We start from the raw sequence: 22,113 nt of genomic DNA, 5'->3' as shown, positions 1-22,113 counted from the left end.
GATGCGTGCAAAAATATGTAAGGATGACCTCTGCAAAGAGATGAAGGCAGAAGATGGAATACCAAGTTCAGGGAACAGCAAGTAGGCCAGTTTCTCTGGAACAAAGAGTTTAAGAAGGGGAATGATATGAAATGACCCTGCAAAGGAGGCTAAAGCCAGATAGTGAAGGTCTTTAAATGCCAAGCTAAAGAGTTTCCCTCTCTGTGCCTCAGTTTGCTCATCTGTAAAATGAGGTCACTGGACTGGGTCCTTTACATCACTAAATTCTGAGTGCATGACTTTGGACTGCTACCAAGCAGGAAAAAAAGTACTGCCCTATTTTCAGCATTCATTTTCATCAATGGGTATCACGGATGAATTGTGATTACTACTAGCCAAGGTAATGCCCCTACAGATGAGAACCAGAGAGGTCCTAATGAACTAGATCACAAGCTTTCACGTACTTGAAGAAAATCAAATGTGATTTATCTCTCTTTATTCTTTAAAAAAAAAACTCAAGTAAATCATTCCACACATGATTTGTTGTTGTCGTTCAGTTGTTTTTCCAATCATGTCTGACTCTTTGTGACTCCATTTGGGGTTTTCTTGGCAAAGATACTGGAGTGGTTTTCCATTTCCTTCTCCAGCTCATTTTAAGATGAGGAACTGAGGCAAGCAGGGTTAAGCAACTTGCCCAGGGTCACACAGCTAATAAGCATCTAAGGCTGCATTTGAATTTAGGTCCTCCTGACTTCAGGGCTGGCATTCTATCCACTCTGCCACCTAGCTTCTTCCACACATGACTGAGTTTGCCTTAAAGATAGAGCAAGGGGCCCCACAATAGCTACCCATTATCATATTCATACTAAATAAATTCCAAAGAGAAAAAAAAAGACTTCAATTACTCTTGAGCTGAATGCCAAGTATAACCCAGCATCTTCCTCTGCCTTCCAGATTGTTGGACTAAGGAGACAAATTCATCAATTGATAAAGAAAACAAACAGTTCTGTAAAGTATTCTTTATTTAGAGAGGGAGTACATTGTGGTAGAGACAGACAGACAGAAAGACAGACAAACGGAGGGGGATGACAAGAGGAAAGTCTATAACCTAACTCTGATGATTCCCAAGTGTATGTAACCATAGGTAAATCATTTAATTTCTCTGATACCAGGTTTCCTCATGATCACAGTTAAGCCACGGACTCTCCATAAGGCTGCTGAAACGAAATCACTTTTTAAATTACAAAATCTCACACGTGTGAGAGGAAGCTGTGGGCTAGTGGAGATCTGGCCTGACAGCCAAGAAGATCCAGTTATGTGATCATGGCCAAGTTACTTACCCCCTTGGAGCCTAAAACAGATGAAAATATAATTGGGAAATATTTAACAAAACTGATGCAAATACAGTAGAACAGAGATAATCTTAATATGTGGTATTCTAAGTCAATATGCAGCCAGCAGGGATCCTTGTGTATGGTACAGTGGCCTCCATTTCTATCTGAATTTGACACCACTGCTCTAGATAACTCCTTAAGACTGCAGACTACAGGTTGCAGAAAGGGTGATGATCTGTATTGGGAGACAGGGCTTCCTCATGTGAAAATTCCCTATATCAATTAAATCATGAATCCAATTTCTATCCCTTCATCCCTATATAAATGTGGGTGTTTATTTTAGGCAAATGATTCCATACATGTCATACCTACCTCATGTTCCAAGAACAGAGCTTTTAGCTGTCCTTTGGACCAAAAATCCATGGCATATGCTAGCAGCTTCATAGAGACCATATTGATTCTAAGGAAATTCCCAACAAACACCACTCTGTCAATGTTCTGCCAGGGGAAAAAAATTGTTTTTGTATTTTACGTTAGAGCTATAGAAACAATAAGGAGAACACATTTATTCTGCAATTTTTCTTTTAAATGTCAGTTTCTCAGCATTCTTTGGCTTACGCTAAGAGTAGCACAGGGGTACTGGAAGGTACATGGGCAGAACAGAAGTCATTATCTGCCCCAGCTCTGAGAGACTCATTTTTGTGGCAGTCTGAAGATGGAGGCAACTTGGAATCTAGGTGCCCCCTGACAGTCTGACTGCAGCTCCCAGCACTACTCGCTCCTGCCCACGCATCAGAAGACTGCAGTCGACTCCTGATCATGTGTCTTTGCTCAAACCGTTCCTCATGCTTAGGAGAGAGTCCCCTTCCCCCCCCTTGCTGACGCACCATCGAGAATGACCGATAACAAGCGGCATTTCTTCAGCCCCGTCACCTTCACAGAGCGCTTTATACACATTAATTCAATCTTCAAAACAATCTTGTAAAGTAGGCATGAAGGTATTCTTGCTCCCATTTTACAGATGAGGAAACTGAGACTCAAAGAGGTGAACAGGCTTGCCCACCATCACCCAGGTAATGTCCAAGGCAGGTCTCTTCCTAATTCTAAGACCAGCATTCTAGCCACTACCTTATATAAAGACTCTCAGAAGCCCCTCCCTTCTATACAGGTTATCCCCAGGTCCCCCAGATGAAAAGGATGTCTCCCTCCTTAAATTTCAGGTAACAATTTACCTGACTCACCTTTGCCCCCCAAACATGTTTTACCTTTGTAATATACTCATGTGTAGCCTTGTTATATCTCCATTATTAGACGTAGGCTCCTTAACAGCAGAGACGGGGCCATTTTCCTGTCTTTCAATCCCTAGTGAGAATGCCTTGTATACAGTTGGTAATTAATGCTTGTTTGTTTGTTTGTTGAATCTGAATTGTTCTGTATTCCCTGAGCACACAGTAACCAATAGTGTGTGAAGGGAGTCCCAAAGCACAAAGGGGTAGCAGCAACAAGCCAGCTTAGGGTTTCTAGACATGTCTATGGGTAATTAAAAAATGGGCACAAATGAACGATAATTGGTACCACTTTCACAGCCCAAATGTTGCTGGGGACCCAAGACCTGCATGTCGGCCATACCTCTGACTTATAGAAGACTTCCAAGGGGATAGTAAGGAGAAAAGCAAATCAGGTTCTCAAGGTAAACCTTACCTGCATAGCAGCACTCTGAATTGGAAGGTTGGGGTGAGGGAAGGAGTTACTGGTTTAACTTGAAAATGACACTTGCCAAAATAAGCTCTAGTTTCATTTCATCCCAAGCCTCTAGAAATGCAATGAAGGGGCCCAAGCATGGCTGTCAAACCAAGAGATAATTAAAAAAACCACCAGTTCAACTCAGATGGTTCAAGGCTATTATACTACTTAGCAGTTCTATCTAGAAATAACTGGGAACAAAAGGGGAAAACTCATGCTTCTACCACCCAATGTTTTAAATCCTGAGAAGACAGCATGGTGTGCTGAAAGGTGTGCTAGAAGCGGCATCAAAGGCCTTGGGTTCAAATCCCAGTTGTACTACTTAACTACCTACATGACAGGCAAGTCAATTAAACACCCTAGACATCAGAACTTTCTCTTTAACATAAAGGTCAGATTAACTGGCCTCTAAGGTCTCTTTCTATAGGATCAAACTATGATCCTATAGCTAGACCAGCAATTTAAAATCTGACATCCTTGGGGAATAAACTTCCACTTGAAATAATAACTATAATTTATGCAGGACATTCCCAAAGACTTAATGTAGTTTGGGCTTTAATTGGTTTAAATTGCACTAAGACTTCTGTAACAGCCTGGATGGTGTTGTTTTACAAGCATGACCTCTATGTGGTAGAATGGGAAAGCCATGTGTTCTGTAGTCAAATAACCTAGATTCAGATCCTCTAATGCTTACTACCCATAGGACCTTGGTCAAGTCCATTCCCCGCCCCCCCACCCCAGCTCTCAGGTTCCTTGTCTGTCAAATGAATAGGTTGGACTAAGATGGTCTTTGAACGATGACCCTATATTTCTCACAACCTATACAATAAATACTACAGGTATTTTTATCCCCATTTTACAGATGAGGAAACTAAGGCTCAGAAGTTAAATGAATTGTCCAAGGTCGCACAGCTAGTAAGCTTCAGAGGTAGGATTTAAAGCCAGGTTTCCTTGTCTTCAAGTCCATCCCCCAGCTATTATTCTACCCTACAGGTTCCCTATTCACATTTGTATTACTATGCTATCCCTACTTGTATTACTATGCTATACATGTAGACTAACTCCAAGTCCCACACACTTGGAAATAGAAACAAGCTAACTGCTTTTCCCATTCCCCAGACCTCCCAGGTTGCTTGGAGTCCAGCTCAGCCATCACCAACCAACCTGAGCTACTGACAGATCTTGCCCTCCAAAGAATGGCTCTGTTGCTATGGAAACATTTCAGAGAAGGGGAGACTAGCCTTGGAAAACAGCATTGCTTTCCCTGTCCAATATGTCAAGAGTGAGTAGAACCCAGTGGGAACCTCCATTTCCAAAGGCTTCAACTTTTAACCACATAAAACCCTGAGGATCTAATTTATATGGGCAATCCTATTCTGACCCTGGATTTCAAAGAGTCTTGCTTCTTAGAATAGAGCAGCAACCACCATGACCCATGGGATTTTGAAAGAGAAAGGCCATGTGGGAACAGGCAAACTGCCTTCAACAGAGAAGGAGGTGGCAGTGAATATTAAAAAGGAAGAGGAGGCCTGGAAAGAGACCAATTAAGTTTACAGGAGGGCTTTTCCCTCTCCCTCCTTCCCAACACAATGTTGCCAGAGAATGAAGCTTCTCCTTGCACTGAGGAAAAGTATCAATCTCAATAGCCTTGGGACAGGAGTGGTGGAGAGCCCAGGACAAGAGGACATTAAAAGGCATTAAATGAAGTAATCTGACTGTCATGGAAGCCAGACCTCTAAAGGGATAGAACCTCTCAGTAACAATGTAAAATCAAAGATTGAAAGGATAAGCAAAAAACAAAAACAAAACAAAAACAAAACCAAACCCAAACAACCTTCCATCTAAACAACTTTCCCTCTCTAGAAAAGTGTCTCGGGAACTTATCCAATGGGGCTCACAGGAAAATCCTACTCTCTGAAACACTTGGGGGTAGGGTGGGGAGAGAACACTCCCACAAGCTGGCAAATACACAAGGTCGTGGAATCCAACCTGCAATATTTTAATAGTCTTTTTCTTCTACTACTGCCAGAGATACCCTCAGCCCTGAGGCAGTAAAACCAATTATATAAGTCTTACAGTTCTTCCCATGGCTATAGTATCATTTAAGACATGTTTAGTATGGTTAAACCTCTGATGGGCATCCCACTGCAGTGCAGCCATAGCAAGGAAATGGAAATCAAAAGAGAAAACACCTTGGGATACCAACCCAACCAAAATGCCAACCAAACCCTCGGGCCATAAATAGCAAGGAACACTTTAATAAGTTAGCAATAAGAGGAAAGGGAAGGCAATCAATGCTCTGGGGAGAGGGGGCAGGTGTTATCTGTCGACTGACCTTTGGGAGATCATGAAAGTGGTCCACTCCAAACATATTAGTCTAAGGACATATTTGGCAGCTGGGGGTGAGGGGTGGAGAGGATCCTTTGGAAGATAATGTTTAAAAACAAACAAAAAAAAACCTAACCAAAGCCTTCTAGCACAGGGTGTTCTGAAGGCAGGAGAGGACAGACTTTGAAAAGGCGCATCTCTGGAATGTGTTCATTTATTTTCTGTTAAAACAGCTCCAAGGTTAAAGACTAGGTTTCAACCTGATTTTCAAATTCATATTTGCATACATATTATCAAGGCTCACAAATACACTTTCCTATGTGAAATAAAATACAATGGAAGGCCATTGGAATCCTAGAATTTGTAGATGGGACTAATGCCTTCATGTGTTGATCTCATACTAGACCTCAGCTGTATTGCAGGCATGTTTTGGGGTGATGTGACTTGCATAATATGGTGTTAGTTCTGCAAAGGCTTTCAAGAGGTCATCTGGTCCAACCCCTCTGTTTTACAGATGAGGAAACTGAAGTACAAAACAGTTAAGTGACTTGCTTGAAGTTGAACCAGCCAGGATCTGAATCCAGGTTTCCTAAATTCAATGTGGTTTGTCCCCTGTCCCTTCTTGCCTTTCTAATAATAAGCCAAGTTGCGATCAGTTTCGACAGCAATTGTATGCTTTGCTGAGCAGCTAACTTCACTCCCTCTATTATCTCTCCTGCTCAAGGATTAGAGATCATAGAAGCTCAGAGCTTGGAAGAACCTTAGAAAATCATATACTCCAACTCTCCCTCTCCCCTCCTCCCCTTTCCAAGCCTTCTTCTCCCTCATCAAGTAAGTCAGACACTTTGCATTTCAGAAAGCAATGATTTGTCAAAAGGTCATCTTTGCAAAAGTTCAAATGAGGCATCACAGCAACTTTCCAATTTCCTGTAACTGGGGGAGGGAGGGGGTGGGAAGGGGGTCCTGCTGGCCTCCGCTGTAGCTCTCTGTGCTTTGATAGCCCTGTACAATGCTGCTTGAACTCCACGCCACAAGGCAACACTGTAGAGAAGCCGAAAGCAGAAAGAAGAAAGGGTGAAGAGGAAGCAAGGATTCCCATTGAGTTTCTGGCAGTGAAACTGGGCTGGATTGCTTTAGCATCTCATTCTACCAATAACTCTTTGCATGCAGATACAAGGAAACAAACAAAAGAAAATGTGCAGAGAAGTCCATGTCCCATTTCATTAGGCATGTGATGAAGGATGATGGTTTATTGCGGGTTTAGCACAGATTTGAAATTTACAATGCTGCCATTTCCAAATGAACTGACTTGGCATTGGGGACCATACAGAGCCAAAGAGGGCTGTGGTGTAGTGCAAAGAGCACAGGCTTTGGACTCGGGAGAACTGGGTTCGAGCCTTATCTCTGCCACTTCTTGGCTATGAAGCCTTGATTAAGTCAATGAAGTTTTTTGAGCCTTCTTAGGATTTCCTATTGGTAAGAATGATACTTCCACTTACACAACTCAAGGGTCTTTAAAGGATCAGGTGAGGCTGTGTATATCCAGTACTTTGTAATCCATAATGTACTCTAAAGATGGATACTATCTTTATTACTACTATTGCTAAAAGACCCTATAACCACCAACTGCTAAAACTGGAAGTGGCCTGAGAAGAAGACAGACTTGTTTCATAGGGTCATGGATTTAGAAGGAACCTCAGAAGCCTGAGGCCTAGGTAGGTTAAGTGATTTGCCCAAGGTCACCCAGGGAGAAGCCACTTAGATAGTTGTCAGAGGTGGATTTTGAACCCAGGAGCTCTGACTCCAAAGCCAATAATGCTGTTTTCCACTATACCACACTGCTTCCTACAATCATGTAGTCCAAACACACTTAAAAATGAGATGACTGAGGCCCATGGAAATGAAGTGACTTCTCCCAAGTCAGACAGCCAGGGAGGGTCAGAGGCAGGACTCTCCACCCTCCTATCCTAGATTAATTGAAAATGTTTTTTTTCTTTTTCCTCCTTAAAGAATACTGGTCTTCTCCTATTACAACACCTGGTCTCCTTTAGGAGTCCACATTTTATGAGATGCGTACACACTGAAAAAGGTGGGAATTTTACTGAAACATTAACAAAAGATCAAAAAAGCTATTGAACAGAAAAGGCCAAAATGCAAGAAGAAATGAGCATGCATTGGATAGACAGATGGTGAGTTTATAACCTTACCTCGTTCTGGGCACACATCCGAGCAATGGAACCAATGTTATTTGTAATGGTGACCAAAGTTGCTCTGGCTAGGTCCTCTTTGCTGATGGCATCTCGTTTTTCTTTACTCATCATGTTGCCAAAGCTATGTTGGAAATATTAGCAAAGAGGTTCAAATCATCCCGCAAGAAGGACCACATTTTAGCCACATAACTGTGGCAAAACTCTTCCATAACTTTTGTCTGGACAACTTTGCCCTGTGGTTTACAAGCCCTAATTTTGCTACAGTGGTTTGTACTCAGAAAATATTTTGATAGCAATGGTTGGTTTCATTTTTCTTTTCTCTTTTCTTTTTGAGACGGACCACTGATGAGGAAGGGGTTGGTGTTGGTGGTGGTGGTGGTGGTGGTGGTGGTGGTAAAAATGCCCCCAGCTAAGTACTTAACAAGGGGAAATGGTGGTAATTGTAAAAACCTTCCAAAGTCGCCCTATTTAGAAGACATGCTTCAATAGCATGAATGTTTCTGTGCTTGCTAAGATGTCAAAATCAGGTCTGAGCTCTTCTACAATATGTACTATGCTAATCTATGTCAGCAGGGGCACGGCCACATCAGAAAACATTCAGGGCACTGGAAGCCATGTTTTCCATTGTTACTGTACCTGCCTAGGACAAGAGTACCATAGGCTTTGGAGCTGGAAGGGGCCTTAGAGATCATCTAGTCCAACCCTCTCATTTTGCAGATGAGGAAACTGAGGCCCAAAGAGCTTAGGTGACTTGCCCAAGGTCACAAAGTAGCAGAGTTGGGATTCAAACCCAAGACCTCTGACTCCAAATCCAGTGCACTCTTTCCACTACACCACTCTCTACTTAGTCTCTACCTTGATGCTACAGCAGATCCTTGAAGGCCAAATCGTTCATAGTCTCCTCCATAAATATCCTTCACCAGCTTATCAACATTGGTGCTGTCTCCTTTAGCTGCCATTTCCAGAGCTTCTTCAAAGGTCTCACAACCAGTCAGCAAACAGCACAGGCCTAGGAATGTTCCACCTCCAAGACTAAAGGAACAATAAGGTTTATTTTTTTTAAGACTTGCTTTAAAAAGTGCCCACCGAGGTACCCAAAGAGGTACATTCAGAACATTAGCACAGCAATGAGGCAGGAGGAGAAAAACAATAGAAGGTTCACATCAATGGACTAGGGCTCAGAGCAGCTCAGGGTTAAGGCTGGACCAGGAAGTAGGAGCAGAGTTGGCTGGGATTAAAAACAAACTCTTTAGGAAAATGTCAAGCCCTTGGCCTTGGGATGAAAGCCATACCAACCAGAATGTTTCCATGAGTTACAGTTGTGAGACCTTGGGCTAGTCCATTAACTAGACAGCCTCAGATGCTGAACATGTTATAGGAGGCTGAAGGTAACTTTGCTCTCTGGACAGTTTGTATGTGGGAAATATAATATATAGCCATATATATAATAATAAAGCCATATAATAAACATAAAAAGTATGTGTAGTTGATACGCAGCTAGAAATAGATTTTGCATGCAGTAAATATGGAAATCATAAATGGAGTCTTCAACTCTCCAACAAAAATACTGACTTTGGTTTCTCCTTCCTGGAGAATTCTTCCTTCTTTCCTCCTCTCAGGGAGACAATCCCATTTACCTATGTGTATTTCTTAACTGAGATATCTGAAAGGAAGCAGCTCATCTGAGATCCTGGCCAATAGCGTCTGAGAAAAGATGATTAACATTCTGCAATCCCTCAACAGCATAAAATGGCAAGGATGTTTGACTTCTTATTTGAGCTGGACATATCCTCTGACCCTTCGGACAAATGTCTTTGATACACGGAGAGAGAGAAACCACCTGAATGTCTCCATTTAAAATTTGTTTTTGTCTTGCCATCTGTTTAAGTACATTTAAATTGTCCTGGAAAAGAGGTAATGGCTCCTTTAAAAAACATTTGGGAGCAAAAGGAAAAGAAGCTAGAAGTCTGATACTAAGGAAGTCAGCTGCATGGAAATTACCTGAGAGAAGAGGAGTCAGGTTAAGTTAAGAATAAAGACAACAGCTAGAGAAGCCCCCGGCAGGGCCAAGGTCATCACATGGTGCAGACGTCTGCACAGTGTCATGATTCCTTTTGCTTAAAAGAAAGAAAACAGAATGCAGAAGCAGTGAGGTTGGATCTTGAAAGGGCAAAAACAATCCTTTGTGGGGAGGAATTTGAAGTGGATAGTCAAAGGTCAATACAAATAGTAGAGCTTTATAAGGGCTTCTTACACCAAGAAACCCCAAAGTGCTGAAAACAGGAGCAATGCATATGGCACAATGAGCTTTAAAGATTAACAAAAGATGTTGTTTTCCACATTGGACCGGGAGGAAGAAACAGAGGCAGATTAAATACTGATCCCTAGTAGCAAAAAGTCGATGAGAAGGAAACCATATTATACCTATTATACCATTTGCATTTATTTAAATCCGTCTTTAAATATTAGGTAACGTTTAAGTACCAACAGTTTATATTTTAATAAGAAGGGTTTTTTCAAATCCTATTGGGCAGGAATCACATAATCTGTATTCTTCAGTTGCCCACTGTCTATGAAAAGACTGGCCATTTGGACTCCAAGGCCATAAACTAGGCATCACCCTTCAGCTAGTGGTAGCAATCTAAACTATGGGTACAACAGTAGAGAAATACCATCATATACATCTATTTGTAAACCTAAAGCTATACAGTGACAACAAATATAATAATGGCATTTATAAGATAGCACAGTCTTGGTAAACTGACTGTCTTAGAATGAAGGCCATTCATTATTAGATAACATGCATGGCTGAAGAGGTAAGTGATTTCAAACAGAGAAACATAAATTGAACAGGGGGGAAATCACACATTCACAAAGCTGGAAAATGGGGGATACAGAAAAACAATGCATGAACACACTAGAAACAAAAGGTTCCTTGCTTATGCAGGAAATGGAGGGTACTATATGCAAATAATAACACTTTCTCTCAAGATCTGATTAACTGGGCACATATTTAGGATGTGACTAAAAGTGTATTAGTTTCTCAGTAAATTGTCAGAGTCAAAACATCTCACTGAAAATTCTCATGGCAGATGGCAAGCCCTCTAGGCCTTAGCTGGTGGTCTTTTGTGAGGTGGGCTCTACCTAAAAATATTCAGCCCCTGGTAGTCAACTTTCTGGTAGTAGATTCCTCTGGAACTTAGATAAGCTATTCTTCATAAAGCTAGACACATGCCCATCCCCAAGGGCCTACACTATTCGTTACTAAAATTTTATGGTGCTAGGTGTTTTTTTAAAAAAAGGAAGTCTTTATTTAAGAGGGACCCTTAAGAAACTCAAGCTCACAAGGGAAAGAGAAGGAATTCTCCGTCTCTTGCCTTGATTTTTTGTGCTCCTTCCACCTCTTAGGACTCCTAGCTCCATTCAAAGCCCCAACTCAAGTGCTGTCTTGACACAGGTCTCTCTTGATCTCCACAGTAAAATTGTCTTCCTCTTCCCGCCTCTGATACACCCCTACCCCCAAATTATTTTGCATTTACTCGGTGCCTTTTTTATGTTTACTCATCAGTATACATATTATTTCCACCTAGCAGGATGCAAGCTCCTCAAGAGCAGGAATTGATTTCATGTTTGTTTCTTTGAACCTCCCATACCTACCACAGTATGTGACCACATGTGACAAATGCTGGTGGAAATGAATTGATTCCAAAAAAAAAAAACCCACCAGTATTACCCCTGTCCAGGATTCTAAACTTTCTTCAAAAAAATATTTTCTCTCTCTTAAAAAGAGTTCCTCAAAAAGGTAAGCCCCTCATTTAAGACTAGATGCATTCCGACAAAGTTTACTTGTGAAGTTAATTTATCTAAGTGAATCCTGTTTTTCAATTGACTTCCATGATTAACTTAGAGACATTTTGCCAGAAAAATTCTTGGTCCCCATTTTAAAAAATCCCATTTAAGCAAATGCAAACCTTTAAAAAAAATTTTCAAGGGAAATGAGAACTTCCTATAGTATTGTTTGTCTACTCAAAGAAAATAAAAAACACACCCATCACAATACAGTGTAGTATAAAGCAGCACAAATTGTGGCAATACAAGCATCATTCTCACTGTCTTTTAAAGGAATCAACAGGCCCCGAAGAATCCAGAGATTGACTAAGTTTTTAGACAAGTATGTCGAGAGGTAAGATGCATAGGGATGGAAAGGGATAGAAGGAAGAACAGGAAATAATTTTCAAGTTCCCTAATTTGAATTTGCAATTCACTTTTAACTTGGGGACCCCCTCCAATATCTCTATTAGTGATCCCTCAGAGAAGATTTCTCTTTTCTCAGTCACTGCACCTTTAACAGAAAAACCAAGTTTTGAAACAATTTAATATGCTCACAAACTTTTCATTAAACTGCAAAGTTCAAAGTTAAACTGCAAAGCTCCTCCCAACAGTTCTAAAGAGTTATGGCGTGAAGACTGACATCATACATTGCAGCAAGTCTCAGAGTACATTCTAAGCAGACCCTTCTACCCACTGAACAGGACCTGAGTCCTCTTGTGCTAATACCTTAGCAAAGACTGATACACCCTAGTCCTAGAATAGTTTCTCTAATCACCCCACTCTCCCCCACCTACCCCCCAATCAAAACACACATACTTAATTTGCACCAACTCAAATGCCACCTCTCTGCGAAGTCACCCCCAATATCATCATGAATGACCCTCTCCCTCAGAGTTCTCATAGTAATTTAGCTTTTAGCTAATGTAGTTATTTTATAATCCTATTTACTAATGAAATCTGTATGGGATATTTTGTTTCTACAGTAGACTATAAGCTCTATGAAGACAAGATTTATCTAAATTTTCTCTATTCCTTGGCTCCTAACAGTACACTGAAATAGTTGGTAGGTAATTAATGTTGCTTGGATTAAATAGAACAATGTTATGTAAAAATCAATGCATCAGGAATCCAGCCTGAATATTACTGATTCTAATATTACTCATACTGTAAACAGAATCAGAATTTAGAGCTAGAAGAAATCTTAAAGAGATCAGATAGTCTGATCGCTCATTTTACAGATGAGGAAGCTGAGGACCAGAGAGAGACAGGAAATAACTTGCCCAAGATCATATCTGTACTAAGTAGCAGTGTGAGGTCCTCCGACTTCTTTAAAACCCTAGGGAAGGAAGATTGTTATACTGCAGCAGAAGGTTCTCCTTAAGGAAGATCTATTTACCTGGTCCCTGTAACTCTTTTATAGTTGTCCTTGGAATATACTGCTAGGATGCTAACACCTGAGCCCATGTTAACCAGCAACATGGGGTATGGATTATCAAGGCAGTAAGGCTTTTTTTGACACTGTTCAGGATCTGTGGGTTTTTCAAAATAGTAACACTCGGGTTTGCCATTGAAGCCGATGGAATCAACATAGAGCAGCCCTTGTATCAAACAGTCCAATTCATCCAGCTTGTGGAGCTGCAGATCGGCGATCTGAAAGAGAACAAGAAATCAAGGAGAAAGGGATGGTTAGGGCATAAAAGCAGACCCAAGAGGCTCAAAGGTGGCCCTTAGATCTATCAGCAGAGCTGACCAGGATTAAAGGAGTGCAGCTACCATTCTATAACAGGCACTTCCAAGGACATTTAGAGGAAAGGAAAAAAAGGATCTAGAAAGGCAGAAGTTGAAAGAAGGCAGATTTTTTTTAGTTCAATGTGAGAAAAGATTCTCTTAACTCTAGTTCTCTAATAACAGATGTAGCTGAATGATACAGAATAGTCCGTTGGGGAGTGGGGGTTAACTCCCTTTTCTTCTCTCAAGTTCATGATCATTGCAGATAATAATGATAATCACAATGGCACATTTAAATGTAGCACTTTGCAATTCACACAACACTTTCTTCACAATGAGCCCTTAAGGAGGGCAGTGGCAGGCCAGCAGGGGTTTGCCCTGGGCCCTGAGCCGAGTCAGTGGGTCCTAAGCAAGGGCCAGATCATGCTGGGCTAGGAATGCTGCTGACTGTGGAAGGCTTGCATTTTGTGAGAAGGGGGACCTCTGACTGTGAGTTTGCACTTATCCACAGACAAGCACATTTTTATATATATACACGAAACTATTCATTAGCATGTGGCAAAAAGAGGGCTCTTCTGGGGGGAAGTCAGAACAGAGTGACAAAGCAGCAACACAAAACTCTACATGTATTGCTCAGCCTCAGAAACAAACACAAAATTAGTATTTTTATTATTAACGATTCCTACTCACATGTGGATAGAGCTTGGGATCATTTAGAGCTTTGTGGATTTAGAGCTAGAAGGGATCTTAGAAATTATCTTGTCTAACTTCCTCCTTTTAAACATGAAGAAATTGAATCCTGGAGAGGTTTAAAGTGACTGCCCCAGGTTTAAAGTAGAGTCAGGATTTGAACACAGATCCTTTGATCCCACATCCTGGAATCTTTCCACTGTACCTCACTGCCACTTTTCTCATAATAACCCTGAGACATAGGTAGTATATATGTCATTATCCCCATTTTGTAGATGAAGAAATTGAGGCTTGGAGACACTGAGAAATTTGCTTAAATTGTACAACTAGTTAAGGCTAGAGGAAGGATTTGAATCCAGTACTCCTGATCCTAAATCCAAGGTTCTTTCCAGTAGACCATACTGCCTTTCATGGGAAATCTGATGCATTTTGGAAGTGGAGGCATTGGAGGTTTGGATATTAGGCCTACATACTGAAGGCACAACCTACTATTAAATTTAGTGGTGCTGAGCTAGAAAACTGTTTCTCTCTTACCTTGGAGGAAGCCCTGATATCTGAGGTTTAGAAAGGAAGTAAGAGAGAAAGAAACATGAGAAAATATTCATAGCAGCCTCCAAAGTCAGATCAAATATGATTAAATTCATATTTTTAGACTATCATGTAACATTCAAAAAGAGTTTATTTATCTATATTATGTTACTCTTACCATAAACACAAGCTCATAGATTTATTAGAAGGGACCTCAGAGGTTCTTGAGTCCAACATCTCCTCATTTTACCAATGAGGAAATTTAGTTACAAAGAGGTTAAGTAACTTCTGGTCTCATACAGCTACTAAGTATCTGGGGCAGGATTTGAATCCAGGTATTTCTGTCTCCTAAGTTCATCATATTTCCAAAACGTAGGCTTAGTACCCTCCATAACATCAAGCAGTACTCATTTCAGACAAAAAGCTGAAGGGGAAAAACTGCAGACCTCTTGGTCCCACCAAAAATCCCCCCCAACAAGACATAAATACAGCTCTGTACAAAAGCAGGGAGATAAGTGGAAAGAACACAGGAGTCACTGGAGACAGATGACCTGAGTTGTCCAGTTTCACTCCTTTCTAGCTCTGTCACACAAATCAAGTTCTGTTACCCCTGTGGACTCAGTGAAGTGTGAGTGTTGGCCTAGATGAACTCTAAGGACCCATGGAATGAGTGCAAAATTTTTATGAATTCTACGATTCTGTGAAAATACTTCCTTAGGGGACAACTAGGTGGTGCAGTGGATAGAGCACTGGCCCTGGAGTCAGGAGGAACTGAGTTCAAATCTGACCTCAAGACACTTGACACTTACTAGTTGTGTGACCTTGGGCAAGTCACTTAACTCCATTGCCTACCAAAAAGAAAAAAAATTACTCCCTTTGCAAACACAGCCTATTGTTTCAAGAAGGCCTCCAGTAAGATCATGCAAAGAGCCAACTCAAAACCCCTGACCTGTTGCTCCCTACCTGTGGAGAGAGGAAAGGCCTTCAGAGACCTTGTAAGGTCTTTGACAAGGAAGATCAGGGAAAATGCTCCCCTGAAGGAATTTGTTTTGTTTTGTTTTGTTTTACCCAGTCAAAAACCAGCTATTACCTCAGATACATGAAATGCTAGACCTTGAAGGGCACTTAAGACATCATCTACTCAAGTCACCTGATAGATAAAGGACAGTTCACAATGATGAGAAAAATGGCCCACAATCATAAAGCTAGTAGGCAGCAGGGATAGGACCCAAACTCGGGTCCCCAAATCCCCAAACTCCAAATCCATTGTTCTTCCCCTTACACATACTTAACTGTAAGTGTGACCTTAAACTAGTCATAAGCTCACCAAGCCATAATTTGTTCATCAGAATAATAATACCTGATACTATTACTACCTCTCAAGGTTTTTGTGAAAATCAAGTGAGATCATGAGAAATCAATACAGGACTCACACATGCAAACAAGTAACAGACAGAGCTCATCTTTATGGAGAATACATATGGAGAGTGGGGGAACCAGGCCAAGGAGGATGATGAACAAAAGGGTACAAAGGCCAGTATGTAAAGGACTCAAGTGGTAAAGAGTTAGCACTTTTAGAAACTCATCTTGTCCATGATCTAACTGAATGGACAGCAGTTTCATCAACCTTTCCTGGTATCATAGGTTAACCTGCTTAAAAATTAATCTGGGATAATAAATAATACTCAAGGCTATACCCAGACAAGCACTGTCAACAAAAGATAGGCCACGAGGCTGACAGGTGAATGTCCTGAACACAAACTGGAAAATAAAAGCCAAAGCATAGAAATTTAAAACAACAATACACAGTGTATGTGAGTATACACACACACATACACACACACACACACACACACACACACACACACACACACACTGATTCTAAAGGAATGGGCATCTCATCACTTTCTCCCAAACTGTTCTAAAAATAAATCACAGAATCTGAGTTCAAAAGGACTTCGATTCATATGTAAGCAAAAATCCCCTCTGTAGTAAGATCTCCAACAAGAAATCACCCAGACCGCATTTGATTCTTCCTCCTAGAGGCAGCCTGTTCCATTTTTGGAGAGTTCAAATTCTGGGAAGCTTTTTTCTTACATTAAACCTAAACCTGCTTCTCAGAAACGGCTATCTATTGTTCCAGGTCTGCCCTCTGGGGCCAAAGCAGGACAGGTCTCTTCCCTCTTTCAAGGGACAACCTGAAGTGTTCTGCTTTCCTAGGTAAATGTCTCCAGTTCCTTCCACCAATCATTGGATGGCACAGTCTTGAGGACCTTCACCGTCTTGGTTAACCTACTCTGTACACGTTCCAGCTTGTCAATGTCCTTCTTAAAATTTGATGCCTACTGGGTAAATCCAGAACTTCAGATTTGGCCAGGGCAGGGCAAAGTGATACCACCTAGACATAACTGACTAGCCTAAGACCACATTAGCTTTTGTTGATAGCTATATTACATTACAGACCCACACAGATTCAAGAACAATAAATGCTCCAACGGCTTCTTTTCCTCCCAGACAAACTGCTCTCTATCCATATCTCACCCCTCCTTATACATGTGAAGATGATTGTTTTTTACCCAAAATGTAGAAATTTCTATTTATCTCAGTTAAATTTCATCTTGTTAAATTTGTTGCCATGTTTTAGTCTATCAAGATCTTTCTCAATCCCAACTTTTTATCCAAAGTGTGAGCTGCCCCTTCCAGCTTTGGATCATTGACTGAAGGATTCATTCATTCATTCATTCATTCAACAAGCATTTATCCAACACATAACTACAGTGAAAGATAAAACATGCCACCTTTGACCCAGCAATAGCACTTCTAGGGCTGTATCCCAAAGAGATCATAAAAACAGGAAAAGGTCTCACACGTACAAAAATATTTATAGTAGCTCTTTCTGTGATGGCAAAGAATTGGAAATTGAGGGGATGCCCATCAATTGGAGAATGGCTGAGCAAGTTGTAGTATATAAATGTAATGTAATACTATTGTGCTATAAGAAATAATGAGCAGGCAGATTTCGGAAAAGCCTGGAAAGACTCGTATGGACTGATGCTGAGTGAAGTGAGCAGAACCAGGAGAACGTTGTACACAGTAATAGCCACGTTGTGTGATGACTAACTTTGACAGACTTAGCTTTTTTCAGCAATGCAAGGATCTAACACATCTCCAAAAGCCTCATGATGAAAAATGCTACCCACATCCAGAGAAAGAAGCAGATTAAAGCATACTATTTGCTCTTTTTTTTCTTCTTGTTTTGTTTTGTTTCTTCTTTCTTGTGGTTCCTCCTATTGGTTCAAATTTTTCTTTACAACATGACTAATGTGAAAATATGTTTAATAGGCATGTATATGTAGAGCCTATATCAGATTGCAGGCCATTTTGGGGAGGAGGCAGAGAGGGAGGGGAAGACAATTTAAAACTCAACATCTTATGGAAGTGATTATTGAAAACTAAAAATAAATTAATTAATTTTAAAATTGGATATAAAAAAAGACAAAACATGCTATATCTGCCTTCATCCAAAGTCATTGATCAAAATGCTGAACAGCAAAGAGCCAAGAACAGATCTGTGCAGCAAGGTGCTAGAAATCTTTCTCTATGGTAACAAGTCTCTAATGAAAATTCTCTATATCCAGTCATTCAACCAGTTCTGAGGGTACCTTTGCTAAGTCCACATCTCTCCATCTCAGCTCCAACTGGCAACCTAATTATTTGTTTCGCATAAGTGATATGGGATAAATCCATCTTTGTTCACAAAGCACAGAAACCTGGTCAATCTAGTATAGAATTTAGAATGTTGAATAATTTTTAAAGTAATTCACTTTTCTCATTTACTACTTTAAAATCTCCATGTTTACTTGCTGTCCCTCATAAACACTCCCTCTCCTGGCCCACTTCTGCCTGGCCATCTCCAATGCCTGTACTACTCTCTCTTCCTCCTAGTCTCAATCTCCTGGCTTCCTTCAAGACCCAGCCCAAATTTACATTCTATAAAAGGACTTTCCTTTCCCTCAATGCTAGGGTCTTCCCTCTGAGATGACCTCCTATTTACACTGTAAAGATACATTGGTTATGCACATAGTTGTTTGCATGCTTTCTGTCTGAATAGTGGGTCATTTGGTGCTCTATCCCTTTTGCTAAGTAATTATCTTAATTTGAAAAAGCCCCTGTACCTCTTGGGTAGTCTAGTTCTTTGAAGGAGGCTTTATAGAAGTGACTAAAGTCTTTATTTCTTTTTATGTGAGTGTGTATCCCCTAGGCTTAAAAATACCTTTCCCTTAGTCACTTCAACAGACTTTAGTTGTGCTAGTTAATGAAGATACCAAGATGAAAAATGATAGCCCTTGCTCTCAGGCAGCTTACAGTATACAGTGTGTGGGTGGGTGTATAAAGAGTTCTTATGTACAAAGCTAAATATAATACACAGAGTACCAGTACACTCTGTCTGAATGTATAGGATATGATGGACTATCACAGATCCAGAAAAAATGCTCTCTGGAAAGAAGACAACACTTTTAGCTAAGAAGGTCAAGGCACCATGGAGGAGCAGGCACTCACACTGAGTCTTCATGTAAAAGGGGGACTCTGAAGGGGGGGAGATGAGGAAGAGAGTGTATTCCCACCCCACTATTTGGAGGAAAAATCAATCGGCAGCCCATCTCTGCCTCAGTGAACACTGGAAAACTTGGGACTGCAGAATTATGCACTTAAGAATCAACCATGAACTGCTGGCTAATTAATGTGTTTCAAAGGAAAATAAGTTCAGAAACATTTTGCTGATAATACTTTAGAAGTGTATCAAGTTGGTTTCTGTACTTCTTAGCAAAAAATGCAAAATCAATGAGATAGGACTTTGGTGTCTTTCATATGATACAAAGTGTTGTATCAAATATTAGAAAAGTATCAGAAGCATTAACTGTGTATCAGAAGAATCAGTAAACAGGTATTGAGTAAAAACATAATCAACATTCAGTTAGTCATCAAGCATTTTAGTGTTTGGTATATGCCAGGCATTGCACTAAAGAAGCACTAGGGATACAAAAAAAGAGCAAAAACAGTCCCTGCCTTCAAGGAAATTAGGAAAGCGATTCCCTCACACAAAGTAATTAAAAAAAAAAACCCAGACAACTCATCATAATAATACAATGCAAAGAGTGCTGGACCTGGAATCAGCTTCAAATGTGACCTCAAGACAATTTATTTACAAGTTGTATGACTCCGGACAAATCACTTAACCTCTGCCTCAGTTTCCTCATCTGTAAAATGGGAGTGATAAAAAAATAGCATCTATCTTCCAGGATTGTTGTGAAGATTAGTTAATATTTGTATAGCACATTGCAAATCTTAAAGCGTTACATAACTGCCAGCTATTATAATAATTAACATTATGAATAGTCTCATGGGTGAAATAACTGACCAGTTATGTGGGGTGAGTCATTTTACCCGTCTATGCCTCAGTTTCTTCATCTATAAAAATAAGGCACTGGACTGGGTTACCTTTCAGGTGTTATTCAGCTCCAAATCCTATGGTCCTAATAGAATTGCTTTGTTCACCAGAATAACCAATATGATCTGATTTATTTCCATGATCACAAATATTATTGTCCATTTCATGGGTTGACCTCCCCTCCTCCCTACCAAAAAAATAATTTGTTGGCATAGCGGCAGAAAAAAACCGTCACTATGTTGCCGGAGGAACAAGGTTCAAACCCAATCTCTGACATCTATTACCTGGGCTTCCATTTCTTCAGCTCTGAGGATAGAGTTATGATGGTCCAGTCCTAGGACTTGGGCCTTGGGCCTTAGCAACTTATGTTCAGCATCCTGGAGCACCAAATCCTCTGCTTGGAACCAGTCCAGGAAATATCGCCTTTGGCCTTTCACCACTTTCTAAACCTCAATTGAGTCTTCCATCCCAGTTGAAGGTGTCCTGGCCCTCTCTTGGCTCCTAAGTTAAAGACCTGCTACACTTCAATCTAAATTAGCTGCTTCCCTCCCTTGGCCACTGCTACCTTATCTTGGGCCTGGAAATGAACATGTACTAGATGATAAGCATGTATTATCTATGGTTTGTTTGTTTCTTTAACTGTGGGGTGGGGGGACAGGCGGGATAGAGGAAGAATATTGCATTCTGAAATAATCAACAAGGGAAAAGTAATCAGAAGAAAGAAGAGATATTCTACCAAGTCTTTCCTTTGAGGGTCTTCATTCATACTTTTCAGTTAGTCTATCTCTCCATTGTAGTTTCTCAGGCATGAGATGGACCATCAATTAAGATGCCATGATTTGGTTCTCACTTGAAAGATGGGAAAATATTTTATCTTTCTTTTTATTTTACTTATTCTTTACTTTCCTTCTCTGGGCTTAGCTTCCTATAAATAATCTTGATACCTATATAAACAATGGGAATCATCAAATTATGACATATCTGAAATCCCAGTTCCAATGAAAACTCAGATGATACTGAGTAAGGTAAGTCTATCCATGCCCCTGTAAGATATCCTTGGAAGGTGTGTCAGGCCCCTCAAATCCTGGCTCAGTGTTCTCTCTTGGAAGAGAATTAAGTGGGGGAGGGAAGAGAAGGGGAGAGAGGTTATTATTATCTGTGACAAGATCACACAGCTAATAAGTCTATAGAAGGGAGGTGAGTGAATTGGGGAAATTTCTAAACTATGACTTGTGAAAAACTGTTCTGTTTGACATGACGTTAGGGAAAGGGAAAGAAGGATGAAAAATTCTAGTCACTTAAAGCTTTCTTCAATCGGGTTTTCTTTGGAATCACTATTTCTAAACAGGAGATTTGGGCATTTCTATTTCTAATTTCTAATTTAATGATAACATTAATACTAAAAATCAAAGCCTTGGAACATAAGATACACTCATACAATGTCTAAGCAGGCTAGGCTGCCTATTAAAAGCAGACTGATAAGAAAGGAAATCTAACAAAAATAACCCCAAAAGCTTTCAAATCTAATATCAGAGAAGAAAAAACAGCCAAATGCCAAGCCAGTAGCAGGAGTGCTGGATCACAAGAGAGCTTGAGAGAATCTTGGGGGATTAAAGACTTTGTCCAAGCCCTTATTTTGCCTGAGGGAAGTGAGATCCAGGAAAGGTAACTGACTTACCCAAGGCAACGCAGTCAATGAACGGAAGCCTCAACCTCAGCCCCCTGATGCCTAGGCTCACCTTGGCTCTCTCTCCACTAGCCCAGGCTACCATCATGTGCTGTCACTGCCCACTCCTGTCCCCCTTTGGTCTGGATCTGCTATTTCATCAGCATAGGGAGCTCCCAAGGAGGAAATCTCCTCAGCTGAAGTGAGAAAATGCTACCAATACAAATCGGCAACTGTAGTACAATTTAGAGTCTCAATGGGTTGCCTGGGGGCACCAAGAGGTTAAATAACCTGTCCAGGTCACCTACCCAGTACAATGAGACTGGAACCTCAGGTCCTCCATACTTCAGAGATGAGTTAACTGCTCAGGAAGGAGTTGATCTCAAGCCAAATTGCAAGCAACAGAAAAGTCTGTCTTGCTAAATCAAAAGGAAAAGGGTGAAGGGAACAAGTATTTATTAAGTATTTACCATGTGCCAGGCTCTGTGCAAATGCTTTACAAATATCATTTCACTTGCTCTTCACAATAACCTTAGGAGGTAGGTGCTATTATTGTCCCTACTTTACAGATAAGGAAACTGAGATAGAGGTTAAGTGACTTGCCCAGGGTCACACAGCTAGTTAAGT

General features: G+C 40.6%; 1 protein-coding gene across 4 annotated transcripts in view; it reads right to left on the bottom strand.

Annotated features, from left to right (window-relative positions):
• The window catches only part of PANK1 (pantothenate kinase 1), a 73,913-nt gene that overhangs the window by 5,414 nt on the left and 46,386 nt on the right, over positions 1 to 22,113 (bottom strand). For 3 of the 4 annotated variants that reach the window (XM_020964130.2, XM_020964126.2, XM_020964131.2), the window contains exons 3-6: positions 12,822 to 13,075; positions 8,450 to 8,626; positions 7,592 to 7,715; positions 1,686 to 1,811 (exon numbers count right to left, since the gene is read on the bottom strand). In XM_020964130.2, the coding sequence (XP_020819789.1) occupies positions 1,686 to 1,811; positions 7,592 to 7,715; positions 8,450 to 8,626; positions 12,822 to 13,075 (681 nt within the window). The remainder of the gene's footprint in view (positions 1 to 1,685; positions 1,812 to 7,591; positions 7,716 to 8,449; positions 8,627 to 12,821; positions 13,076 to 22,113) is intronic. The other variant, XM_020964127.2, reaches the window with a different exon arrangement.

Source organism: Phascolarctos cinereus, unplaced genomic scaffold (genome assembly GCF_003287225.1).
Source record: "Phascolarctos cinereus isolate Bilbo 61053 unplaced genomic scaffold, phaCin_HiC Scaffold_3;HRSCAF=262, whole genome shotgun sequence".
Lineage (NCBI taxonomy): Eukaryota > Metazoa > Chordata > Mammalia > Diprotodontia > Phascolarctidae > Phascolarctos > Phascolarctos cinereus.
The sequence above is the reverse complement of the archived record's forward strand: the minus strand, read 5'-3'. Positions and strand labels throughout refer to the sequence as shown.